Source organism: Dipodomys spectabilis, unplaced genomic scaffold (genome assembly GCF_019054845.1).
Source record: "Dipodomys spectabilis isolate Male_0828 unplaced genomic scaffold, ASM1905484v1 ptg000085l, whole genome shotgun sequence".
NCBI lineage: Eukaryota > Metazoa > Chordata > Mammalia > Rodentia > Heteromyidae > Dipodomys > Dipodomys spectabilis.
Window position 1 is genome coordinate 9,069,360 of NW_024870762.1, and position 24,445 is coordinate 9,093,804.

General features: G+C 39.7%; 1 protein-coding gene across 3 annotated transcripts in view; it reads right to left on the reverse strand.

Moving 5' to 3' along the window:
• The window catches only part of Carmil1 (capping protein regulator and myosin 1 linker 1), a 286,802-nt gene that overhangs the window by 10,786 nt on the left and 251,571 nt on the right, over positions 1-24,445 (reverse strand). For all 3 annotated transcript variants that reach the window (XM_042683832.1, XM_042683831.1, XM_042683833.1), the window contains exons 30-36: positions 23,028-23,094; positions 22,596-22,792; positions 13,755-13,867; positions 8,098-8,527; positions 4,325-4,397; positions 3,005-3,217; positions 1,187-1,327 (exon numbers count right to left, since the gene is read on the reverse strand). In XM_042683832.1, coding sequence (XP_042539766.1) covers positions 1,187-1,327; positions 3,005-3,217; positions 4,325-4,397; positions 8,098-8,527; positions 13,755-13,867; positions 22,596-22,792; positions 23,028-23,094 — 1,234 coding nt within the window. The remainder of the gene's footprint in view (positions 1-1,186; positions 1,328-3,004; positions 3,218-4,324; positions 4,398-8,097; positions 8,528-13,754; positions 13,868-22,595; positions 22,793-23,027; positions 23,095-24,445) is intronic.

A 24,445-nucleotide genomic window follows, 5' to 3' on the forward strand; every position in this document is an offset into this window, starting at 1 on the left:
CCAAAGCTTCCCTGAAAACACAGGTGCAAAGTCAGCAGTTACAGAAAGGAGAGATGGGGGGGGGTGTTTAAGGGAGGGAAGGGTGGGGGTGGTAGGAATGGGGGAGAGGCTGTGTGTTGAGAAAGCTGTCAGAGCATGCTCGCTGGTTCTCGACATGCTAACTTATCACCACTGAAGATTCTTGTCTTAACGCCAAGTCTTCTAAAAGCTTTGGCTGTAATATCAAGCCCTGTATTTATTTCTTCCATGTGAAATATCTATAGTTACCAGCCACCTTTTTATACCTTTAGTTTCTTTGACAAGCCTTTTATCAGCTTCAGACGCTGCCCCACCTCTACCCCTGCCCTTTTTTCATAGCCAGTAGGTGAGTGAGGCTTTTACCAACCAAATGAATGTGCAGAAGGGAGAAGAGAAAGCCAGCGTTATTTCTTAATAGACTCTAAAACCACAAAGACAAAACTAGGCTGCAACATAAGACTATGGCCAATATAATAAATACAAGCCAAGGTAGGAAGATGTCAGACCAGAAAGAATTCAAAGAATTCTGAAGCATTAACAAATAACTAAAATAAAACCCAGGAACTTCAAACAAAATGAGAGCAATCTGGACATGGGTGATGTGACTATTTGTGTGGCTCTAGAATTTTTTTTTTAAGGTGTAGAGAAGTTTAAAGACAGCATTTATGTTATACTTTACAAAGGACAACCAGTACCTGAAAGTCAACTGTACATTTAAAAGAATAGGGAGAAGCCGGGCACTGGTGGCTCATGCCTGTAATCCTAGCTACTCCAGAGGCTGAGATCTGAGGATCATGGTTCAAAGCCAGCCCAGACAGGAACGACTGGTACCTAAAATTCTGCAGATAGCGTCAAACAGGTCACAAAATCATGTTTAAGGAGCTCCTGACACACTGGGAGCTGATTCAAGAGCATCTTATGATTATTCCTGCAAAGAAGTGTGTCCTTAGGGCTGGGTGTCTCTGCTATGCATTTAATTCTTCATTAAGATCCAATGTCATCAGCAGGCTGAATTAAGTTTCTAGACTAAGGAATTACTCTGGTTCCTCAACCTTCATCCAAGAGATGCTAATTTGAATGCCAAGATATTCTTTAGGACCAGAATTCATTCCTTTCTTTTGAAATTACTATCTTTGGGAAGAGCAAACTCAGAAATAAAAGTTCTTACCTTCCTGTGAAAATGTCCTGGGACTGGGTTGGGGGCTATTCTGGCCATCTCTCTCTTTGTCTGAGGGAACTTTTTTCAGGACAGGTGGAAGAAGAGCAACTTTAGGGGAACTAGGGCCCGATGGAGAGTCTGGGATGTCTTCTATGAAAACACAAACACATGAATCAATTGTTCCAAGCACATAAGCCGAGTGAATCTTTACATACAGATGACTCACAAGGAAAAAAAAGCATTATAGAATTTTTATGGCCAATTTTTTTTGTTTCTGCTCAGGGAATTAATGCCCACAAAAATAAAGAATAAAATATTATTCTAAAAGATTAAAATTGGCCCAGATAGGATCCTATCTTATTTGACAGATACAGCAATTTCAATAAAGTGATATTTAAAGATTAGCCTATAAATGAGCCACATGTTCCTTCTGTCTGAAACACAAGACTATTTTGTATTAAAATATGTAACACTGTAGTACATTGCCTTTTCCTGTTGTCAAAGCTAGTGCAAGAGTCACAACATACTTACTGACATGTAGCTACAAACACACATTGAAATCTTTGGGAATAATTTGGAAACAAAGTTTTAGCATCATAAAATCCTTTGGTCATGGGAAACATGAAGAAGAATATGTTAGGCTAAAAAAATACCTCAGGAAATATCTAGGAAGATAATACTAATGTCTGTCTGTGTGTGTCAGTCTTTCTCTGGTAATACTAGAGGTTGAACTGAAGCCCTCATGCTTGCTGAGCAAGTGCTCTATCATGTGAGCCATGCTTCAGTCATGTTGTCTTTAGTTTGTTTTCTGTGAGGAAACAAAGTGATGAGGCAAACAGTTAATGTGGGGCTTATTATTTTACCCATTCCACTTCCGTAAATATTGAAAATTCTAACAACAGTTTAAAAAAAAAAAACCAAAACCACACCCTAGCTGGGCAATGGTGGCTCACACCTGCTATTCTAACTATTAAGGAGACTGAGATCTGAGGCTCATGGTTTAAAACCAGCCTGGTTTTAAAAGTGCATGACTCTTATTTCCGAGTAACTAGCAAAAAGCCAAAAGTGGAGCTACAGAGGCTTGCTTTGAGCAAAAAAAGTAAATTGAGAGCTTAAGGTCTTGAGTGCCAACACACAGCCCTCAACAGAGCCCTTGTACCAACACATGTGTTCCATGCACATGTGTGTGCACACACACCCATTCTGTCATTAGATTTTTCTACATTAGCAATCATCCATCTTTTTGTGAGTGGCCAAAGAATAAACACCTTAGGATCTGCAGACATACAGCTCTTTGGCAATCACTCTACTTAGTCACAGTCCATGAATGAACTTTAGAAACATCTACACAAATGCTGTGGGTGTGTCTGGTCAAACTTGATTTAAAAATACAGGCCCACAATTTGCCAAACCCTGTTCTACACATTTGGGATGTCATAGTGTGATAACATAACAGCTTATGCTTTCCTCATCTGTTGCTTTCTTAAACTGTGGCCTTTTAAAGGCTTGAACACCCTGGAGAGAAGTTGAGTAAGCCAAGTCAGGCATTGTATATGGGCCTATGTGACACAGGGCTCATTTTCCTGTCCTGCCTACCACCCAATTGGTTGTCTTGAATGCAAGGAGAATCTCCAGAGTTTCCACTTCTCATATGTGGTGGGCTTTGGTCTTGAATAAGGTAATCCTTCAGTCTTTACCATTTTTGTAGCTTTCTGTGGATTTCCTATGAGGTCTCTCTACATCCTGCTTACCAGCTGCTCATAAGACCAATCGTAGATCAAACCAATCCTGATTGCCAACTGACTCCCAGACAAGCAAGACCCTTACCAGGTCGGGAGATGGTTCTTGGTTTCTGTGGAATGGTGGGCCTTGCTGCTGGGCTGGGCTTGGGAGACTGCAGAAGGGGCTTCGGGCTTGTAGGTGTACTGGACGAATTCCGGGACCTGGAGCCCATGTCCACTTTGGGTTCTGTTTTAGTGTTCTTCTCTGGTGTCCCCAAACCAAAGCGGTTCTCTGGGAGACCAGGATGCAGTTTAGGCACTAGAATAAAAGTGGTACGAAAATCACACTTTTAAAAATGAAATCGCGAGACCAATCATTTAAATATGGATTATTTTAGTGTTTTTTTTTTTTTTTAGAACTGGTAAAAGACTAAAGTTCTTCACAGAAAAGTAATGAGCTTTCTGATACTTTTCTGATGATCCCTGGGTGTTCTAAAGATGGTAAGTTTTATATTTAGCAGTGCACAACTTCCTCATTGTGCACAAAAAGAAGAGAGGTTCTCAAATCTAGCAAGAAGGAGAAATAAAACTAAATAAGATGACCTCAGTTCTAGATGACTAATTATCAAACCAGACTCTGGCAATAGTTTTGAGTGAGGGCTGTGTTGATAGTCATAATCTCATTTTTAATGGTGAGAACACCACCACACATCACATCACATTCTGCATCTATTCTGTTACCTAAATTTAACCAAATAGCTGTCAAGAACAAGTTGGTAAATGTGATTTATAGTCCAACTCTAAAGATTGTATACTACAGAATTCTAACATGAAAGATTGTATACTATAGATTTTATACTATACAAAGGCACAAGTACATCCAACAGCAGAGTCAAGTTTCTAACATGTAATTTGCAAGTCATTTCCCAGTTTCCATTGCAAGTATATCACCCATTAATTATACTTAAGAAGTCAAAGAAATGATGGATAATTTATTTCACGCAAACTCAAATTTCAAGGGAAGACTATTCTTTTGCAGTACACAAAACCAACTTCCAGATGTCAGGTATGGCTTATTTAAAAAACAACAACAAAAACTCCATCTGCCATGTTCCTATGCTCTTCCACCTTCTTCACTAATCAGTATTTCCTCCCTTTGGGAATGGAGAAAAGGTGTCCTGTCAAGGCACAAGGCTACAAGGATAGGAGAAGTCTCCCCAGGAGGTGCCAGAGCTGGTAAAAGGATGTAGTATCGTATGTATGTATTTGCTTATTTATTTTAGGATATGGTATTTTTAAGTGAGAGTTGAGAAAATGCAACACTGAGGCCTCTTCTGCCTCTCCTCGCACCTTTTTTTTCTTCTGTTAATTGCAAATGACTCCTGAAGCCAGAAAGCAAATGAGTGACAGCAATAGCCTGACTTACCTGCTCCACCTCCTTCCAATCGTTCCAGGGCTGAGCTAGAAGAATCCTGGGAGATGGCATCATTCCCAAACTTCTAAAAACAAAAACAAAACATCCCCAACGTGTATGTTCATTTGAGGTATAAGGAGGCAAAAATAAAACAGCAGATAACAAATGACAACAAACAATAGCTCCTAAATGTTGTCACTTTTTGACATGGAACATGCTGGAACGATCTGCCTCCCAAAGGTGCTCCTGTTGAGACAAAGGTATGAGGACACACTCTGTTCTGGACACAGTCCAGGCTCTGGGCTCCCAAGGCCCATTTGCCAGAGGGGGAGGTGCATGGCACTAGGGAAAGCCAGCCAGTTCAGTAATATTTCCTCTTTCTAGCAGACCTGATGCTCCATGCAAGGTAAAGGAATCCTCTCTAGGCTTGGTTTCCAAGAAAGCTAGTTGAGGAACAGCGGCTTAAAGGCTACTGACTCAGAACCACAGAATTCAGGTAGGTTGTTGCGAGAAAAATAAAAAAGATTATACTTTATGTTTATTTTTTTTTTAGTGTTACGGATCAAATTCAAGAGTTCGTGCATGCTGATCAAGTACTCTACCACAGAACTACAACCCAAAGCCTCAATGAATTTTTTTAAAATTGCAGAGAGGAGGGGCTTGTGGTGCTAAAGATGGGACAAGCCAAATGCCACAGTCTCAGGGCAGAAGCTAAAACTGTTGAACTAAGGAACCACTTTCTTCCCTCATAGTACATAGGATATGGTACCTGGTATGTGGTACATACACTTTTTTCCTCATGGTACGTAAGTCTGTATTAGAATGAAGAGCATAGATTAAAAAAATACATGATCAAGATGCGTTGTACTCATAAGTTGACATGTTGAATTAGAATATCTTTGATGTTACAAAAAATTTGAAATCCACTCACTACATTCGATTATGTGTCCAGCCACACCCTTCTGGAAGTGCCAGCTCTTCCAAGGAAGTAGCAGGGAGTGGAGAGATCACAGAGCTCTACTTTAGCTAGTGGAGGGGCTAAGCAGGTCTCTGATAAGGAACATGTACACAAGCCCCATAACTACAAGAAGCATATCATCTGGCATCACCATAGAAATGTGACCCCCAAGGAAGAAGCCCCAGGCTAGTCCTCTGTGCTCAGGACACATCTATAGTGCAGGGCTGGTTCCTTGGAGGAAGGACCTCCTTACCTTTGTATTCTACTGTGTTGTTGTTGTTGTTTTCCTAGGTTTTCTGAGGTAAATATGAATCTCAAACTTGACTGTTCAAAATAAGAATAATATAATACTAATACTAAGTGTGCCGGTGTGCCAGCAGCTGACTTGGTGAGCCCCTCTGAAGGAAAGATATGATTCCTAAGCACTTACAACCCATTGCACTCAATAAGTGACAAATCTTCCCCTACTGATTCTTCTATCGATGTTTGCTGCATTATCGATAATGCAAGAAGAGTTATTCGGAGGAAAGCAAAGGCATCATATATTTTACCAACAGCATGGATGGACTATTGACCCTATATGGATGATCATGGTGTTACCTTTATAAAGGATATAGTTGTGGGATTTTAGTCTAAACCTAATTTAAAAACAAACCTTTTCTTTATTATTCTGATGAATACCCATGATTGGTGTGTACTTTATATATACTAAAAATTGGTAGTGATGGTTGCTCAAACTGACAGTAGATGGCGCTCAGAGAACAGTAACATAATCCATCCACAAACAAACTACATTAAGCCACAAGGATTGTGCCACTTTGAGTCAATTTATGTATTAATCCAAAGCATACACACACACACACACACACACACACACACACACACACACACACACACACACACACACACACACACACACACACACACACACACACACACTAAAAAAGGCAACAGTAGGATTTCTCATTTTTCCACCAAAAAAGCAACTGGCATGATCCCTGGCATCATTGATAAAATAAACAGCTAATTTGTGAAAATATGCCATTCACTGTTATAAAGAAGTTACAAGTGGATTAAAATATAAACCTCTGGACATGTGACTCACTCATGCTATGGATGTAGTGTATAATCAGAATTCTGACCAGTAAGGACTCCATCCTGTCTCCCTTGAAAACTACATGGACTCTTTCAAAACTCTTCCCTCTATCATTGACTGAGGGAATCTGAAACTAGGTAATGGTTAGGGGCTGATGCTGATAGAAGAGGTCTGGTGAACAGCTGTGAAATCAAGTGGGATTCAGGATTTAATAGAAGGGAGTTTTTAGAGTTAAAATGAAAGATCCCTTTATAACATGGCTATGTAGTTTACTATTAACCTTCTGAAAATCAAGGGTTCACTGGGGAGAATGGTTTTCTTCTGAAACTCTGCATAAAACAGAGGACAATATTCCTTTCTTTGAGGCACTTGGATAGGTAAAATCAATAGAGCTTAAGATATGCTTGTAATCCCAGCTACTCAGGAGATAAAGGCAGGAAGAGCATGAGTTCGATACAAAGCCTACGCACAATTAGTGAGATTCTACTTCAAAAACAAAGCTTAAAAAAAGATGAAACCTAGTAGCATGGTTCGGGATTGAGCACTGGCTTAACCTGCAGTACACAAACAAGTACAAAAAAATTAAAATAAAACACAACTCAGGCTAATGAACAGTAACTAAAACTCGAGTTCAACATTGGCATGTTTATGTTAATGACTGTAACAAGAATGTTCTCTTTTAAGTAGATGAAACAGGTATATAACACTCTGAAAAGACTCTGAGAATGAATAGATTGCAATTTTTAAAATATGAAATTTTCCTTGATCAATGGTTGAGTAACCAAACAATTAGAAAACGACTGCCCTGAATTATTCTTTCTGGTTTTTTTCTTCATCATCATCATCATCATCATCCTTATTTTGGTGCAGCCGCTACTGGGCTTCGAACTCAGGGCCTTATGTTCTCACTTCTCATTTTCATTCAAGAATAACACTCTACCACTTGAGCTATACCTCCCACTCTACTTCCTTTTTTTTTTTTTTTTTTTTGGGTCCGGTCATGGGGCCTGAACTTTGGGCCTGGGCACTGTCCCTCAGCTCTTCAGCTCAAGGCTAGCACTCTACCACTTGAGCCACAGCGTCACTTCTGGCTTTTTTTTTCTGCTTATGTGGTGCTGAGGAATCAAACCCAGGGCCTCAGGCATGCAAGGCAAGCGCTCTACCACTGAGCCACCTCCCAGCCCCCTCTACTTCCAGCTTTTTGCTGGAAATCTCATAGATTTGTCTTCCTGGGCTGGCTTGAAACCTTAATCCTCAAATTTCAGTCTCTTGAATAGCTAGGAATACAGGCATAAGATACCAACACTAGCTCCTAAATTTTTCTTTTGTTATTTAAATATGGAATTATAAAAAGGACTCAGCAGATTAAAAACAAGTCAAACTTTGAAATAAATGGGAACTAGATTCAGCCTTTATGTGATGATCATCTGGTTGTGGTATTTGCGTTAGCCTGTCAATTCTCCTATCCACAATCACCCTAAGGTCTGCATTCAAATTCAGCTGACTCAGTCTTTCACAGCTATGAGCATTTCCAAGAACAGCTCTCACTCACAGGCTATTATGACAAGTTCAGGGAGAAGGGGTCAATTCTCAGAGCCAATGATGGAGCTTCAAAGCTGCAGTGGCTCACCTCAGCCCTGTGGCCCTTGGGCCCAAGTGCACTTGTGCCACACTACCATGGTGAGGGCTATACGGTCTCTAAGGAAAACACAACAAAAGGACAGTCCTTACCTTCTGCACACAGGCGGCTCTCTTCTCCTGCTTGGCCTTCATCTCTGCCAGCATACCACTGCCCATCACCTGGACCCCATATCTCCGCCCTCCCTGTGGGCTGCCTCTACTGTCAGCACGCTCCAGCCTCCCGGTTTCTTCCCCTTGACTCTCTTCAAAGGAGTCGGGGGTTTTTATCTCCTCGGTGCGTTCAAAACTGCCATTGTGCTCAGCTGCCTTTGTGTCTCTCCTGGGAGTGTCCACAGCTGGACTTCTCACAGCGCCTTTTGGTGAAGAGGGTTCATCTGTCATCAACACCGTGGGTGGCCGCTCTGACTTGGACCGGACTTTGATTAAATTGAGAAAGCCACTTTTCCGAGAGTCTCGTTTTTTCTTTTCTTCTCCTCCTTCCCCAAGCTCCTGGGACTCAGAGCCTCTGGAAGAGGATCTCCTGCATTTCAACGCAAGACACAGAGCCTGTGATTGTGACTCAAAATAGAAGTGCTAGCAGGATTCGATGAAGACATAAATATGAAGATTACCATTGTACCCTCCGCTATCCTACTTCGCTTTACAAAAGTGAAGGCATTTTTGCTTAGAAAAGTGAGTATGTAGAGTATGATTGTATTGAATCCATCTGGAAGAGGCACATGCCACTAAGAATGAGAACCTGAGGCTATCCGTGGTAGAATTGGGTACACAGGGAAATTTTCACATTCAGATGCTTTGGTCAAGCCTCTCTATGTGTGTGAACTTCCAAAAAAGTGGGGTCAATTTGACACGTAAATGGGTGACTACTTTGTGTACTTTGAGAACATCGGAAAAGGCCAGATTGTTCTAGAGCCCCCTAATAATCCGTTTGTCATTATTAGATTAACGCCTGAAATCCTGCCCTTAGTAGTCAAGCCAAGCCAAGATTTGGATCCTTGCTTAAATGTAAGAGCCACTGAAAGCAGCAGCAAAATGAGACGGCAATGGGAAAGGTGGGCAGAAACAAGCATTCTTTAACGTGGGGAATGGGAAGAGAAAAAGAGAATACACAAGAGCTATGAGAGGCATCACAAAGCCATCTAAAGTTGGCAGACTCAATATCCACTTAGCTCCTCTGAATCTCCATTAAAGTCACACAGCAAGGGATGACCAAAAAACAGAGCTTTGAGCCACCCAAGGGAGAAATGACAAAAGCAATAAAAGTCCTTAGAATTATGAGCAAAAACCAGTTTCAGAAATCTGAGAAAGCTGAAATGTTATCCACAGGCCAGAAGTGATTGGATTTATGTGGGTGTGGAACAAGGAACAGGGGCATCTGGGGACATAGAAATGAAGGGAAGCTGAAGAGAGAAAGGCTGGCTGAAAGCTCATTCATAAAACCCTCAGCTTCTCTCCCTAAGTCCAAAGCAAGAATGCCCACTCCACTCTGACTTCATTTACTGCAGAGAGTGAAAGAAACTCAGAATGCAGCTGAAGTGTACAATACTGAAAACAGGGTTCAAGACATCCTCAATAAGGCTTGGCACCATCTAGTGTACATCTGTAAAAACAGCTACTTTATAGATGGAGATAAGATGGTTGAGGTAAAAAGTTATCAATACCCTGCCTCAAAGAACAAGTCAGGTGTGCTGGATCACACCACCCATGATCCCAACTATGTAGGAGATGGAAGTAGGTGGATTGAGGTCTGAGGCTAGCCCTGGGCACAAAAGCAAAGCCATAGCATAAAAGCAAATAAAGCAAAAAGCACTAGGCATATGTCTAGTAGATGCCTTGAATTTGAAACCCAGTACTCCCCCCCCCCCCCAAAAAAAAAAGAAGTCTAAATATTGGACATTTCAACCCCTTTCTTTCACTCAATCCATAAGAGGTATATATCCAGGCAGGAGATGAAACCTATAAAAAAGACTTACGGTATTGTGTTAACACTCAGGGATCAACTTACATTGAAGCCCACTAGTTACAAAGCCTGCCTCACAAACTTCCAAGAAATCTGAAGCCCATTAGCTATGAACCCTGCCTCACAAACTTCCAAGAAACCTGTCTGTGCCCCATTCCATCACAAGAGAGAGGAAGGAATGTTACATCCACAAAAGAAGAATAATAGAGAAATGTCATGGCAGCAGTGGAAAACTTAAGGCTGGAAGACACAGCTGAAGAAATCTCCAGGACTGTTGGGAAGAAGGACACAAAGAATAAGAGATGAGGAGAGAAAAGGTCAGAACTGATAGATTCATGGAGGAAATACTCAAATCAAATACCAGAGGCTTAACAACAACAACAGAAAACAGAGAAAACAGAAGAGAATAATGAGAGAAATAATTCAAGAAAAATTACGGAACCAAATGGAGATAAATTTTCAGATTAAAAGGACATCTTGCAAATTGGTTAAACAAACAAGCAACTCAGTATTCCAAGAACTCAAGATGATCCCAGTGTTTCCAAAAAAAGGAAAACAAAAATAAGTGACAAACTGACCAAGATCTGTTGTACACATAAACTGTTACATTAAATTGAAACCCTTTTGTGAACTACTTAAAGATAATGATGGTGATAATGACGACGACATGGGACTCTTATTACATCTTAAGATATAAAATAATCAAGCTAAGTTTCCAAAATTCTACTTCAACATGGATTCTGACTAAAAATTCCAACTTCTAAACACCAAGTGATATTATTTAAACCAATTGCAGAAAGTAATCCACAAAAACAATGGGATCAACACAAACAGAAAAAGACATAAGAATGACAGACAGGAAGGGATACCCTGGTAGATAATAAAGGAAAATCCCAGAAAGCCAGCAGCGAAGGAGACCTAGAGGCCGCACAGAATCCTATTAGGCATAGGTAAGAGATGAGTCAAAGAAAATGCAACAGAATACTTGAGCAAACTGAGACATTTGTGGTTTACTAGAGATGTAGAGCGTAAGTGAAAAACAAGAATGCAGAAAATAAATGAAAAGGGGGATAGTTATTAACTCCAGGAAAAATAAAAAGTTTTATTGGAAAGAAAATGTAATCACAATATATAAGTCAATTGTGCATATTTACATAGCTAGAATGAATACTAAATATTAATCTAACAATTATGATAAAATTAAATAAAGATTGGAAAAAGAAAGACACAGTGAAAGAGGGAAAATACTGGTGGGGACAGAGTAGATGAGTTACACTGTCATTTGTATAATAAGAACTTAATAGTTACAATTATCATCTAAAATAAAACTGTAAAACAGAGGTTGGTGGAACATATTATTAAGAAAAAAATGAAACAAACCAAACAGCTAATGAAGAGAAATTATTAGTTACTACTGGGAATTGGGAGTGGAAGAAGTAAGGAATTGAACCCAAGGTCTTGTGCATACTATGCAAGTAGCTCATCACTTGAGCTATGCTCATGGAGCTCCACCTCATTTTGTTTTTGAGATAGGGTTTTGCTGCTACCTTGTCTGGACTGGCCTTGAACTTCTGATCCTCCAACCTCTACCTCCAGGCATGTGCCACCATAGCCAATTAAACATTTGATATTTTAAACTGTGAGTGTACATAACTTTGATTTTTCAAACTTCTTCATAATTCCTTTATAATTTTGACATATACCTTGGCAATCTTTTTTTTCTGCTACTGGGATTTGAACTCAGAGTCTAACACTTGTGCTGGGCTGATGTCTATTTTTTTAATAACAAAATAAAATTAAAAAAAAACTTACATTGGATTTTTGAAAACAGAGATGGGTAGTTTTATTTGTGCCCTGAAACATAACCAGAATTTTCCTAGCGTAGTATCTTTGCAGAAAGTGATTTTACACCCATCAAATTTCCCCAACTTTCGTTCAGAGACAAATAATGATTAAAGTATCATAATGGCAGAAGAAACCACAGTGGGACAGGTTTCACAGTATGTATGGTCTTTATCAAATATCTGTGAATCTCCCACTACTTAAATACACATTTCTAAAGTTTAAGAAAAGAGTATATAATGCTATCTGTAGTTTATATGGAAGTTCAAAATTGTCTTGAATTCAAAAGCAGTGACTGAAGTTAAGGGCTAGGTCTAGATGGCTCAGTAGTAGAGTGGTTGCCCAACATGCACAAGGTCCTGGGTTCAATTCCAAGCAAGTCTTAGTTGGGTATAGCGTACATGCCTACAATCCCAGCACATGAGAGAAAGATGCAGAAGGATCATGAGTTCAAGGCCAGCCTGGGTTACAAATCAAGACCAAATCAAGGGATGTAGATATAGTACAGCATGCATTAAGGCCTCAAGCTCAACCTGGCACCATTACAAAAAAAAAAAAAAAGATTCAACCTGGAACAAAAACAGACTCTGGAAGAACAGTATCCTATTTGGAAAAAGTTTTGAAAACATTACACAGCTATTTATCCAGAAAGGTTTTCCAGTTTGCTCTGTTAATGTTGGTATTTCTTGAATCTTTTACACTGAAAATACATTCATCCAATCCTTGTATTGTAAAAGAATTACACACCAAACAAATTCTCAAAGGATTGTAGGTACTCTAACAGATGTGGGCATAGGATGAAAATAAAATGTACTAAGTCAGCAGGGGAGGAAAAACAATTAATTTGTGGTGATGGAGCAGTCATGGGAAAAGTGGCAAAGAATAGATGAGCTTTACAGGTAAGGTTCCTGAAAAATAGAATAGAATTTTGCCAAATTGTAGTGAGCTAAGCATCAAGGCCAGTGTCAAAGAAGACAAAAAATTGGGTCCTAAACTTCCCAAGATGCAGCAAGTTATACTGTTATTGATATAAAAATCAGGCTTACTTCTATCTCATCACTTTGCAGAAGGGAGATAAGGCACAAACATCTACAGAACAGACTAGGGTCTTCCCTCCCTGTCAGGGGCTGCCCGCCCTACACTTATCAGTACGGTTTAAACACCTTCCTGAATCTGATATCTCAAGGTGAAGAATACTTCATAGACACACAGCCTTGTGAGAAGCATATTTGGGGATGGATCTGCATTTAGGTGAGAACAGACTAGGTTTAAAGACTGGAGTATTTCCAGTTCAATTATTATTAATAGAAGCACCACCAAGCTAACTTCTAAGAAAATAGCATCCTAAGTAATAAAAAAAAAAAAGAAATGCAAGAAAAAGTCTTCAGAGACTAACCTCTTTGCCAATTCTATTATTCTGACACCATATGATCATGCCATTTAGCAATGACTTAGCTTCCTCCACCCCATCCCCTGTCAAATGTATCAAATTATGGACAAGGAGAATCTCAAAGTAAGGAACCCTGATATGGCAGTGCTCAGAGTCTTATAATTTGAGTGAATGAGAAAAGCACCCCCCCTTTCCACCCTCCCCCCGCCCCCCCCCCCCCCCCCCCCCGCCGCCCCGCCAGCCAAAATACATTGAGGTGGTATATTTTTAGGTCTGGTTAAGAAAAGTGCCTCCACCTAAGCTGAAGAGCTTATGGAAACACTGCTGTGCTCTATCTTGTTTCTGATTCACTAGGCCTGTGGTTAGGGCCTTGAGGATGAGCATTTCTGCCATGTTCTAGGTGACACGTATGTTGCTGGCTTGAGAGACTATATGCTATAAACTCAACACAACTGTACATTTTCTATCTAAAAAAAGACTTAATATGCTGTGTTTAATTGTAACTATTAGTGACTTAAATGGGAACTAGATAGTATTGCTAATGAAGTAACTCACCTGGAATCCAGTTTGGTCACTTTCTTGGTGAAAAATTCATCTACACCTTCATCCACTCTCCCCATAAGGCCATTCTGTTCTCCATCTTGAGAGACAATGTTGACAGCACAGACCTGTTGAAAATACAAATACAGTTAACTTACCTTCATCTTAATTCATCAAACATGTATTGCTGAATTGAAAGTGTTGAAAAAGTGCCACAGGAGGGACAAGACTCACTAAAATAGGGAACACATAAGCTGCTGAGATAGAAGCCATGTGGACAACCATAATGTAGACAGGAAGAAACAAGGTTTCTAAAATGCACTATAAACCCGATGTCTGATAGGGAATTCATGACGACTGGTATATCAGAAACGAGGGTTAGTAGGCTGTGAAAAATCTATATGAAATGCTGAAGAGTGAGCAGACAACAGATAATAAAGAGCAGTGTGAACAATAGAAACAACGTCTCATCTAAACAGTACTTTATATTGACCGGTGCAAGCTTTTCATATGTATTGCTACAGAGAAATAGCAGAATTATTAATTCATTTATATACAGAAAGCAGCTCACTGAATAACTTCTTTGGACTACAAATGATAAAGTAACACAGAGCTTACTTATATTATCATTTTTCTTTTTGGACAAGAAGGGGGAATACCTCAACAGCAGTAGTTAAGAGCCCTAAGTTGGCCAAAGCGCAAAAATTTACATGTGTTTTGCACATTATTATTTCACCCTCTTATCTAGCCTTTGAACTGAAAAGCAAATACAGCTTTATCCTAGTTGCTGGATAGTTCCAGATCAAACAGTGGTGCAGAGAGCAAAGGCTATCCACACCTATCACATCACTAATGAATGAGGAAGGTTAGGACCTCAGGACACTGGGTCCTATCATGGGGCTTTCTTCCAGCTGCTTCTCAAATAACTCTCCTTCCTGCTTTAAGGGGAGGCACAGGAGATTAAGCTTCACTTGTATAATATCTCCCCCTCAGCCCTTTTCTTTTGCTCCTGCTTTGAAACAGAGTTCACAGCTGGCACAAAAGGCTCTCTGGGGATGCGGATAACTTCAATGGCTTCAGAAATGGAGGCACAGAGCTGAACAGAGCTGTCTGCTTCTCTGCAGGTCAGGCCAGGTTTTAGTGCTGGACTGCACCTCACACATCTCCCAGTCCAACCCTGTCATCTTAAAGATAAAAAGACCCAGAGCAGACAGGTTAAGGGAAGTCCAGGATCACTGGAAGATCTTCAGTGAGGTATGTGTTAAAAGGCAGCTGTTTAAATAGGAAGCAGGAGGTACCCATTGGCCTGAGACAAGCAGCCAAAAAACTGAAGACTGAAATGAAATGTGGTCTGTAAGAGAGTTCAAGGCCAAGTGCACATGCTGTTTTAGCTCATTCACTAGCCAAAGGAAAAGATTGAATTCAAGTCTTTTCTGTCAAGGAGAATAAAAATCAGACTGAAAAGAGCAGCACAGTTGTAGGAAAGAGAGAAGAGAGTCTATAAACTAGTGCTGACCAAACAGACTGCACTTGCCTTGGAGAAAGGCTTCTTGCAAACAAAACCAGTGATGTCTGAGAAATAAAGAAAGCAGACTTCTTTGCATCTCCAGTGTATAAGTAATCGCTCAAACGATATAATTTGGGAGTACTTAGAAGATCAGTTGGTGATTGTGAGGAATAAAGGCAATTCGGACCACCCTCTGTTTTCCCTCTACCAGGATGAGTAAAGGGAATGTGCCTGGGGAAAACCCTGAACGCTGCACCTGGCTTTTGATAAGACAGCTGCCAAAACTCCCACTACATCTTCCTAGGCTGGATGGAGATGGGCAGGAAGGAAGTTAGGACAATTAGGTGCATTAGTAACTCTGTGAATAAATATGACTAGAGAGTGTTAATTAGGAAGCTGAATAATCATGGTAGTATATATGCATGCATTAGACAGTAAGAATCATGGAAAATTGATGACTTAAGGAAACAAGGTGAGAAATAAAGAACTCAAAGGAAATAAAGACTAATATAAGACAAAAATTAATGAACTTGAGAAGATGGATAAAACTCAAAATGATGGTTTGAAAGAGACTAATATAAAAGGCAATCCCCTGTCTGAGGAACAAACATTAAAACAGATTAAAAATGAAAAGAATGAGGGGGGCTGTGAAGAGAGTAAACTCTTAAAAAAAAACTTCAACCTAAATGAACATTTATACTAAGTGGACAATATATAGAGAAACAAATTATCAAAATGGTTTCAAAAAGAATTAAGTAACCTGGATAGATTTACATATACAGATCATATACTAATGGCACACAGAGAACACTTCAGTTAAGGATGGTGTTCCAGGAGAGGAAGGAACAGACTATATTACATACAATTTGTTCCAGAGATTAGGAAAGGAAAGGTGGCTGCCAAATAATTTTATAAATAAAGTATGACTTTGAAACCCAAACTAGAGGGATAGTCTAGACAAGAAAAAAAGAGTAATTACAGGATTCCCATTTATGCGTATAGATATAACAATCGTATAAGAATATTGACAAATAAAACCTCTCAGTTTGTTAGGAGATTGCAAAAAAAATGAGCAAGTCTGGCACAACATTAGAAAAAATCTATTGATATGATTACCACAACATCAGGTTAAAACAGAAAAATAGGGGCTGGGAAGGTAGCTCAGTGATAGAGTGCTTGCCTTGCATGCATGAGGACCTGGGTTCAATTCCTCAGCACCACATAAGCAGAAAAAGCCACAAGTGGTGGTGTGGCTCAAGTGATAGAGTGCTCGCCTTGAGCTGAAGAGCTGAGGGACAGCACCCAGGCCCAGAGTTCAGGCCCCACGACCAACCAAAAACAACAACAACAACAACAAAAAACAAAACAAAACAGAAAATGATCAATGCCAATCCTGAAAAAGTTAAATTAAGCAACTGTTCATTGAAAAAAATATCAAAACATGATGAAAAAATTGTTAACTTAAAAACAATAGCAGAAATGACGATGTGTTTGTCCAGGATCTATTTACCAATTCTTACTTAGTGAAAAAAAAAACAACTTGATTCTTTTAAAGTACCAATGTGATTAGCTTCAACATTGACCTTTCCAAATTGTCTAACAATAGTGTGTGTGTGCACGCGCGTGTGTGTGTGTGTGTATGGTTTCTAGCCAGGGGGATGTAATAAGGACTTCTAGGTAATTCACACTCTCTGTTGCATGTCCCTCCATATGGAATATGCTAATAAAAATAGATTATAAACCAGTGCAATGAAGACCATGTTTACAGGCTTGGCCCACAAAAATTCATGGATATCAATCTTAGTGCTTCATTAGTGCTGAATGGCTGGGACTGCCATGATGAAAGAAGATGGTAGAGCCATGAGTGAAGGAAGCCTGAGTCTCTGAATGACTGTTGTAGGGACCAGAAATGCCCACAGTGGACTATGATGGGAGCAACAAATGAACTCAGGGATTTAGCTAATAAAAATTCCTATCACATAATGGCTAGGCTTATCATACTTAATACATTTCTCTTTTGTCTGCTATACTCTTGTATATGTATTCTGAAAAATTAGGATCTTCCCAAATACCATTTCCATTCTCACTTCATTCACATTCACCAAAAGCAAAAACTTCTGAAGTCACTCCAACTATAAAAGAATTTTGAATAGGAATTTCTTTTTTTTTTAAATTTAGGGTGCCTACAGGGTTTGTGTCTCAATCTGCTATACCAAAATATCTGAAGCTGGATCCTTTATTAGGAAAAGGGCCTTATTTTGTTCTCAGTTCCGAGGGTATGGTGATGTGGTACTGGCATTGGTTTCTGGTGAAGGCCGTACAGGGGTAGGGAGGGAGGGAGAGAGACAGAGAGACAGAGACAGAGACAGACAGAGAGACAGACAGAGAGAGAAGAATTTCTTATATATGACTTGTTACTTAATGAAAGACTCCTCCCAAATTAGCAAGGGTGGCTTAATAGAGGCAATAAATCAGACTTTCTTCTTTTCCTTCTCCATCTTAGAATGGAGGAAGGGAGACATGGAGCCAAGGAAAAAGCCAATATTTACTTTTTGTAAGAGCTAATATTAATAGATGAGCTCTGAAAAATAATATTTGCATTTAATACAAGTTTGTGTGCTTTCGACCCATTTATTTTTCAAGACAATTCAATGATGTAGACAATGCTGGTAATTTAGAAAGGAGTTAGCCCAGGGTCAGAAAGATCAAACCTTGTACATATATATCCTGCCAAGAATGGGAGAACCCCTCACATCTTGCCTACCAAAGAGGTGATGAAACTCTACAGCCAGCCATAATGTAATGTCTTAAGAGTCCTTATATGTGCTTTAATTACATGGACAAGATGGTATATACATTCTTTCTTGTTATTATTCTTGTTCTTGTTATTGTTTAGGGGAAAGCAGGAAAACAAGAAAAAAATATAAAGTTAAAAAAGGTTTACATCAATTATTTAAAAGATGCTTGGCAATTTTAAATGATTGTAATTTGCCACACAAGATTAAAAATTAAAATACTTTTGTAATTTATTTTTAATAGTGAGCTAGGGACATACCTGCATGATAGAGCACTGGCCTAGCATGCACAAAGCTCTGGGTTCAAACCTTAGCATTCTACATGCATATCAAAACAGTAAGATCAATGTAAGTATAAAAGGTTGATTTGGTTTTTTTTGCAAAAATTAAAATTTACAATATTATCTCTTCCTCCCCCACCCCCCCCCCCCCCCCCGCTTTTTTTTTTTGCCAGTCCTGGGGATTGAATTCAGGGCCTGGGCACTGTCCTTGAGTTTTTTTTACTCAAGGTTAGTGCTCTACCACTTGAGCCATAGTGCCATTTCCAGCTTTTTCTGTTCAATGTAAGATCAATTTAAGTGTAAAAGGTTGATTTGTTTTGTTTGAAAAAAAAATAAAGTTACAATGCTATCTGGTTTTTGTTTCTTGCCAGTCCTTGAGCTTGAACTCGGGGCCTGGGCATTGTCCCTGAGCTTCTTTTGCTCAAGGCTAGCACTCTACCACTTGAGCCATAGCACCACTTCTTTTTTTTTTTTTTCTGTTTATATGGTACTGAGGAATTGAACACAGGGCTTTCATGCATGTTAGGCAAGCACTCTACCACTAAGCCACATTCTCAGTCTAAATATTATTAACTTTAGCCAGACAGACACTGACATGTTGGAATTTAAAGTGATCCTTGATAAACAATGCTGCAATGAACATAGCTGTGCTGGTGGTTTTAGTGAGGCCTGGTTTGTGATCAATTGCCAGATGCCTGCGAGTGGGATTGCTGGGCCATGGGGAAGCTCTGTTTAGTCCTTTGAGGAGCCTCCATATTGCTTTCCAGAGTGGCTGAACAAGTTTACACTCTCACTAACAGTGTAGAAGTGTTCCCTTTTGGCCATATCCCCTCCAGTATTTGCCATTGTTAATTTTCTTGATCATGGCCATTCTAACTGGAGTGAGGTAGAATCTAAATGTTGTTTTGATTTGCATTCCTTTTATGGCCAGAGATGTCACACCCATCTTCATGTTTCTATTGGCCATTTTTATTTCTTCTTTGGAGACATTTCTCTTCAAGTCTTTAGCCCATTTATTAATTGGATTGTTGTTTCTTTGGGGATTTATTTTTGGTAGGTTTAATTTCTGAGCTCTGATTTGGGGAGAGGAGGGGAAAGCGCAGATATAGTGGGACAAAGGGTGAACCAATTCAGCAGTAACACCCACTAGACAACTATGATGGAAATGAACTATACAACTTGAGGAGGAAGTTGGGAGGGGAAAAAACTGGAAGAAAATGAGGGAGAGGGTGACACTGTTCAAAAGGAAATGTACTCATTACCTGACTTATGTAACTGTAATTCCTCTGTATATCACCTTTACAATAAAATTTTAAAAATTAAAAAAATGTGATCCTTGTCTTTGAAATTTCTCATATCTGGAATACCTCTTTGGGGCAGTAGAGATAACACTTAGAAATGCTAAGAAAGACAGTATAAACTGATTTTAGTTAACAATAGCCAGAAAATCAGTGTCAATACTAAATGATTGCTGTGACCATACAGTAGGGATAAATGTTTTACTTGACGCTACCATCTATTTCTTCCTGGAAAAGGTAGGTGAAAGTAGCTGTATGGCCACCTCACAAGGCTGTTAGACATGAAAGCACTTGAAAAACTGTAAACTGGAACCATTCAGTGTTGTATCTTTACTATGAAACCAAGAAAAAAAAAACATGCTAATTCAGTCCACCAAAGCTCCTGGGGGAAACCTGATTTATTTAGGCTATGACCACAGTCCATTCTTCTTGGTACTCACTTTTGGGTTATAAAAGGCAGTCTCTAAGAAGGAAGAGCCTGAAATGGGCTGGTTTGACCTTGAACAAAGGTAAAGTTTCTCTAGAACATACTGATGAGGCTCAGAACACAGCACCTGAAAACAGCACTGTGGTAACTTAGAAAAACAGTAGGTTCAGAAAGGTCATTCCCACCTGAAGCATGTAACACTCCCTTCACTCTAGAGGTAGCTGCCCTACATCTGAAGAAGGAAACTTCCTTACCTTTGAGGACACAGGGACACAGAGATGAATCTATCCCCAGGCCTTACTGCTATGTTCCTATAGTTTATGATCGTAGTGTCTACAGACCCATACTTCTCCATCAGAATAAAAGCACACAGGTTTCTTCTTCCCTTGTGCATTTACTTCTGAAGCTTTCCATGTCAGATAAAACAAAAATTAATTCAGTTATGCTTTTCTCATGTTAATTTGTCTTTTGCTTTAGGTACTTTGGTCAGGATCCAGTAATGGGTGAGAAAAGTAATCTCTTCTCTAGATAGATACCATGCAGTATCTATCTAGTGTACTCCATCACAAGTCCATTCCCTTTTTGATTCTTTTTCCAAGAGCCACCGGCTTAATCCTAGGGAAACTGAAGCCATAATATCATACAGAAGTCATGCTGCTGATCATGCTCCCACATTCATAGAATCAACTACAGAACATTTACTCGATAACAATTTAAAATGGAGAGTGAGTACAGTGTGGAGGGGTATCTTTCTCCCTTAGCTGAAAGCCCTTCCCCTACTTAAAGAAAAAAAAATTACTCCCCCTCCTCCAAGATTACATATAATAGTACACTTCAAAATATCTACAATGAAGTAAATTGGGAAAGAAAATAATGCACTAGAAGTCTTTTCTGTTGGTTTTTTTTTTTTTTTTTTAGGGGAGGGGAGACTGTGTTAAGCTCTTCAGACTCCAATGAAGGACATCAACCCAATGTAACTGAAACCTAATCTAAAACAAATGAATCATTAACCATGTGGACAAATTGCTATGACTCTCATCTGTTTATATCTCCAGCCAGCCATCAATTAATGCATAAGTATTACTAAATATTTGCTTTATGCTAAACCCATAGTGAGCACTGAGCATTTTTATAAGGATGATGAGTTACAGCTCTGCCTACAAAGAATTTACAGACAAGGAGGCTGGCATGCAGAAACTAACGTGATGAAAACCATTACAGGATAAACACCTTCCACAGAGAGTTGCTGAGGCCGTGCACTGTGCACATCTGTGAGAACAAGTTTCCCCAGAGCCATGCAAATAGCTCTGTGAGAATAGCGAGACTGGGAAGGAGGGGTTTCTGTCTCAGTAGAGATGTGAAGGGTCTGACAGTCATTCCCAGCCCAGGAGAAAGCAATCAGAAAGAAAGGGCTACTGAAGCCAGATGGGGCTTAGGACAGCAAAGGAGTAAGGTGAGGGCGGGAGATTCGGGTCCTATCTGTTTTTTTAATATGTCAACTAGAGATGCCCCATGGGAGGCTGAGGATCTAAGAGGGAGGACAGGTTGACAGGGAAAGTTAAGCACTCAGTTATAGACTTTTTGCACCTGTGATGTTCTGGAACCTTCCAGTTCAGGAGACATAACCATACCTGAAAATTCAAACTTCAGTAGACAGGTTTGGTCAACAACAGAGCCTGAAACAAAATTTAGATAACTAAAAAAAAAAAAACCAAAAAACAAAACTGAGAAGATGGGTGACAAGGAAGACCAATGGGAAATCACCTCTCAGGGAGGACAGAACTTTCTGCACCAAGCCATTGAGTAACGTGTGGCTGAAAAGAGGCCATGAGAAGGTCGTGGTGGTGGAAAGCCAGAAATGATATTAGGAGGGTAGTTTGGGGGAGTCAGCTGGTATAGAAGGAGGATTTGAGGGTGGCAGAATGATAGGATAGTGGGAACAGGGATGGTAGGACAGAACTCTTTTTCAGTGATGGAGGTGGGACAGTTTGGCTATATGGGATACAGAAGAGGAGACAGACACTCAGGAGATGGATGCCAAAGTAAGTCACGTTCAGGCGCCTTAGCACACACAAGTGGATGGAGCAAGCCGCTGTGCACCCTGTGCTCTAGTGCTCCCCCTTCAGCCCTTCCCTATCATAGCACCTGTAGGTTGTCCAATACTGACCATGGCAAGATGCCAAAGTAGGCAGATGGGTGATGTATGTACACAATCCAAAATGAAATGCAGATGACTTATAATTACAATTAAACTCTTTGGTAACTGTTTCGTATCTTTTTGCTCTGACATTCAAAATTTCTACATGTAGCCATGTCTTACTTCCCATAGCTCATGTTTTTCTAGGGCTTCCCAAGAAAGCTCTGTTCTGAAGCTGGAACCTTGACAGCATCATTCGTTCCAGATGCACAGAGCACCAAATTGAGATGCTATGCGCACACACACACAAGGAGCTTCTAGTTTCCTTTGCTATAAATGTCTGTGGTGTACAGGAGGGGCCACTTTTCCACAAGAAGGAAAGTGGGAGGGGACCCTTCCTCACCCACCTACCGTGGCTTGTGTGGGCTGCTGCTTCTTATTTCGCTTTGGCCTTAACTTTGTAAAGTGCTCCAGCTTTTTCCCCTCTTCCGAGGGCAATTCAGAGATAAATCCGGAGCTTCGCTTGTCCTGTCTGATGGATGGGAAAGGAGGGTCTTCGATGTGAATTGGCACCTCTTCCAGTGCTTTATCCAGGTCAAACTCCATTTCTAAAATAAAACAAAGCCTCAAGTCAAAGCATAAGGTAGAGAGATGGTAGCAAATAATGCAGAAAGTTCCTATAAATAGTTTTAAGTGTCTCAGGAATAGAAGACATCCATTCTCAAACCACCTTCTTCTCATGTTTACACATAGCAAGTACTCCTATGGAACATCTGTGTTCCTCACTGGAGGTGTTTCTTGTCACAAGGAAATGGCTGGCATTGGCTTTAGTGAAATACTCACCAAAAGCTCTAGACACTGGCCGCAGCATCCGGCTGTGGATGCTCTTCCTTTTGGATTTGGGGGTCATCTAGCAATCAAATACAGAGAGTACTTAGACAGGTAGGCATAGAAAACTTGCCTTTCACACTTCAAAAACATTCGACACCAATTGGTTTAATTTCTTTAAAGGATGGCTCAGCTTTTGCAGATAGTCAGATTCAAGGAGCTGAACTGATAACATTTCTAAATGCTTACAACTTTCTCATACAGTACAGCTCACATTCTTTTTCTCCCAGGCTTAACCAATTAAAGTTTAATCCTGCAGTTGAAAAGAACAAGGATATAGAATTGAACTCCAAGGTATCTATGAAGATGTTAAGTTTTTTTGAAATAAAGAATTAAACTCATAGACTAATAATTATCAAAACTGAGAAAAATTATTCACAATTATAAATTGTCACAGCAACATTAATGCAAATATATGGAATTTTTGGAGGACAACTTCCATGCGTTAGGTAGCTTAGCAATTTCTGTTTCACAGTTTGCCATCAAAGACTGGATCATTACATGACACACAAAGACAAATTAAGAGATGTCATAACTCAAATATCTCTTATTAGATCACACTTATCAGAAAGTTGTTAATTCAAAAAGAAGAAAGAATGAGTAAGAAATAGACAGAGAGAGAGAAAGAGAGAGAGAGGGAGACCCAAACTCAAAACATAAAATCATTCTCCCAGCATTAGTGCCAATTCCTTATTGGAGAATATCACCTTCAGAAAGACATTATCTTCTTCTTCTGTAGGATCACACCAATGCCAAAACTGAAAGGAACTTTTTTCATCTCCTATATAAATAAACTTGAAGGACAAAACCAACTCATGATTAGATAAAGGTGACACACCAGCTGTCATTAGGAGCTATATCAGGGATAAAATCAGTGATGACAATTAGCCAGCACCTGCTGGCCACTGCCCGCTATCAATCCATGGTGATGGTTTACAGTAATGTTCACAACAGTTCCATCCTGGAAACTGGTCTGAGTACAAACTAAGAAATAATGTAACTGAAAAAACTTAGCTTATACACTTTTAATTAATAGGTTCTCATTTAAGCCTTCTTTTAAAAAAAATCAGTGTCGTTCGAAAACATTCCTTGTTTTAAAGAAAAAAAAACTGGTTCACACCAACCTTTAAAAGCAAACAACTGCCAGGTGCTAATGGTTCACATCTGTTATCCTAGCTGAATTATGAATTACCTCACCAGGTAAGTCCATGAGGCTCTTATCTCCAATTTACCACCAAAAAACTGAAACTGGAGTTGTGGTTCAAGTGGTAAAACACCAGCTTGAACCAAAAAACTAAGGTACAGCGCCCAGACCCTGAGTTCAAGCCCAGGACTAATGTCACAAAAAAAAGAAGGAGGAGAAGGAGGAGGAG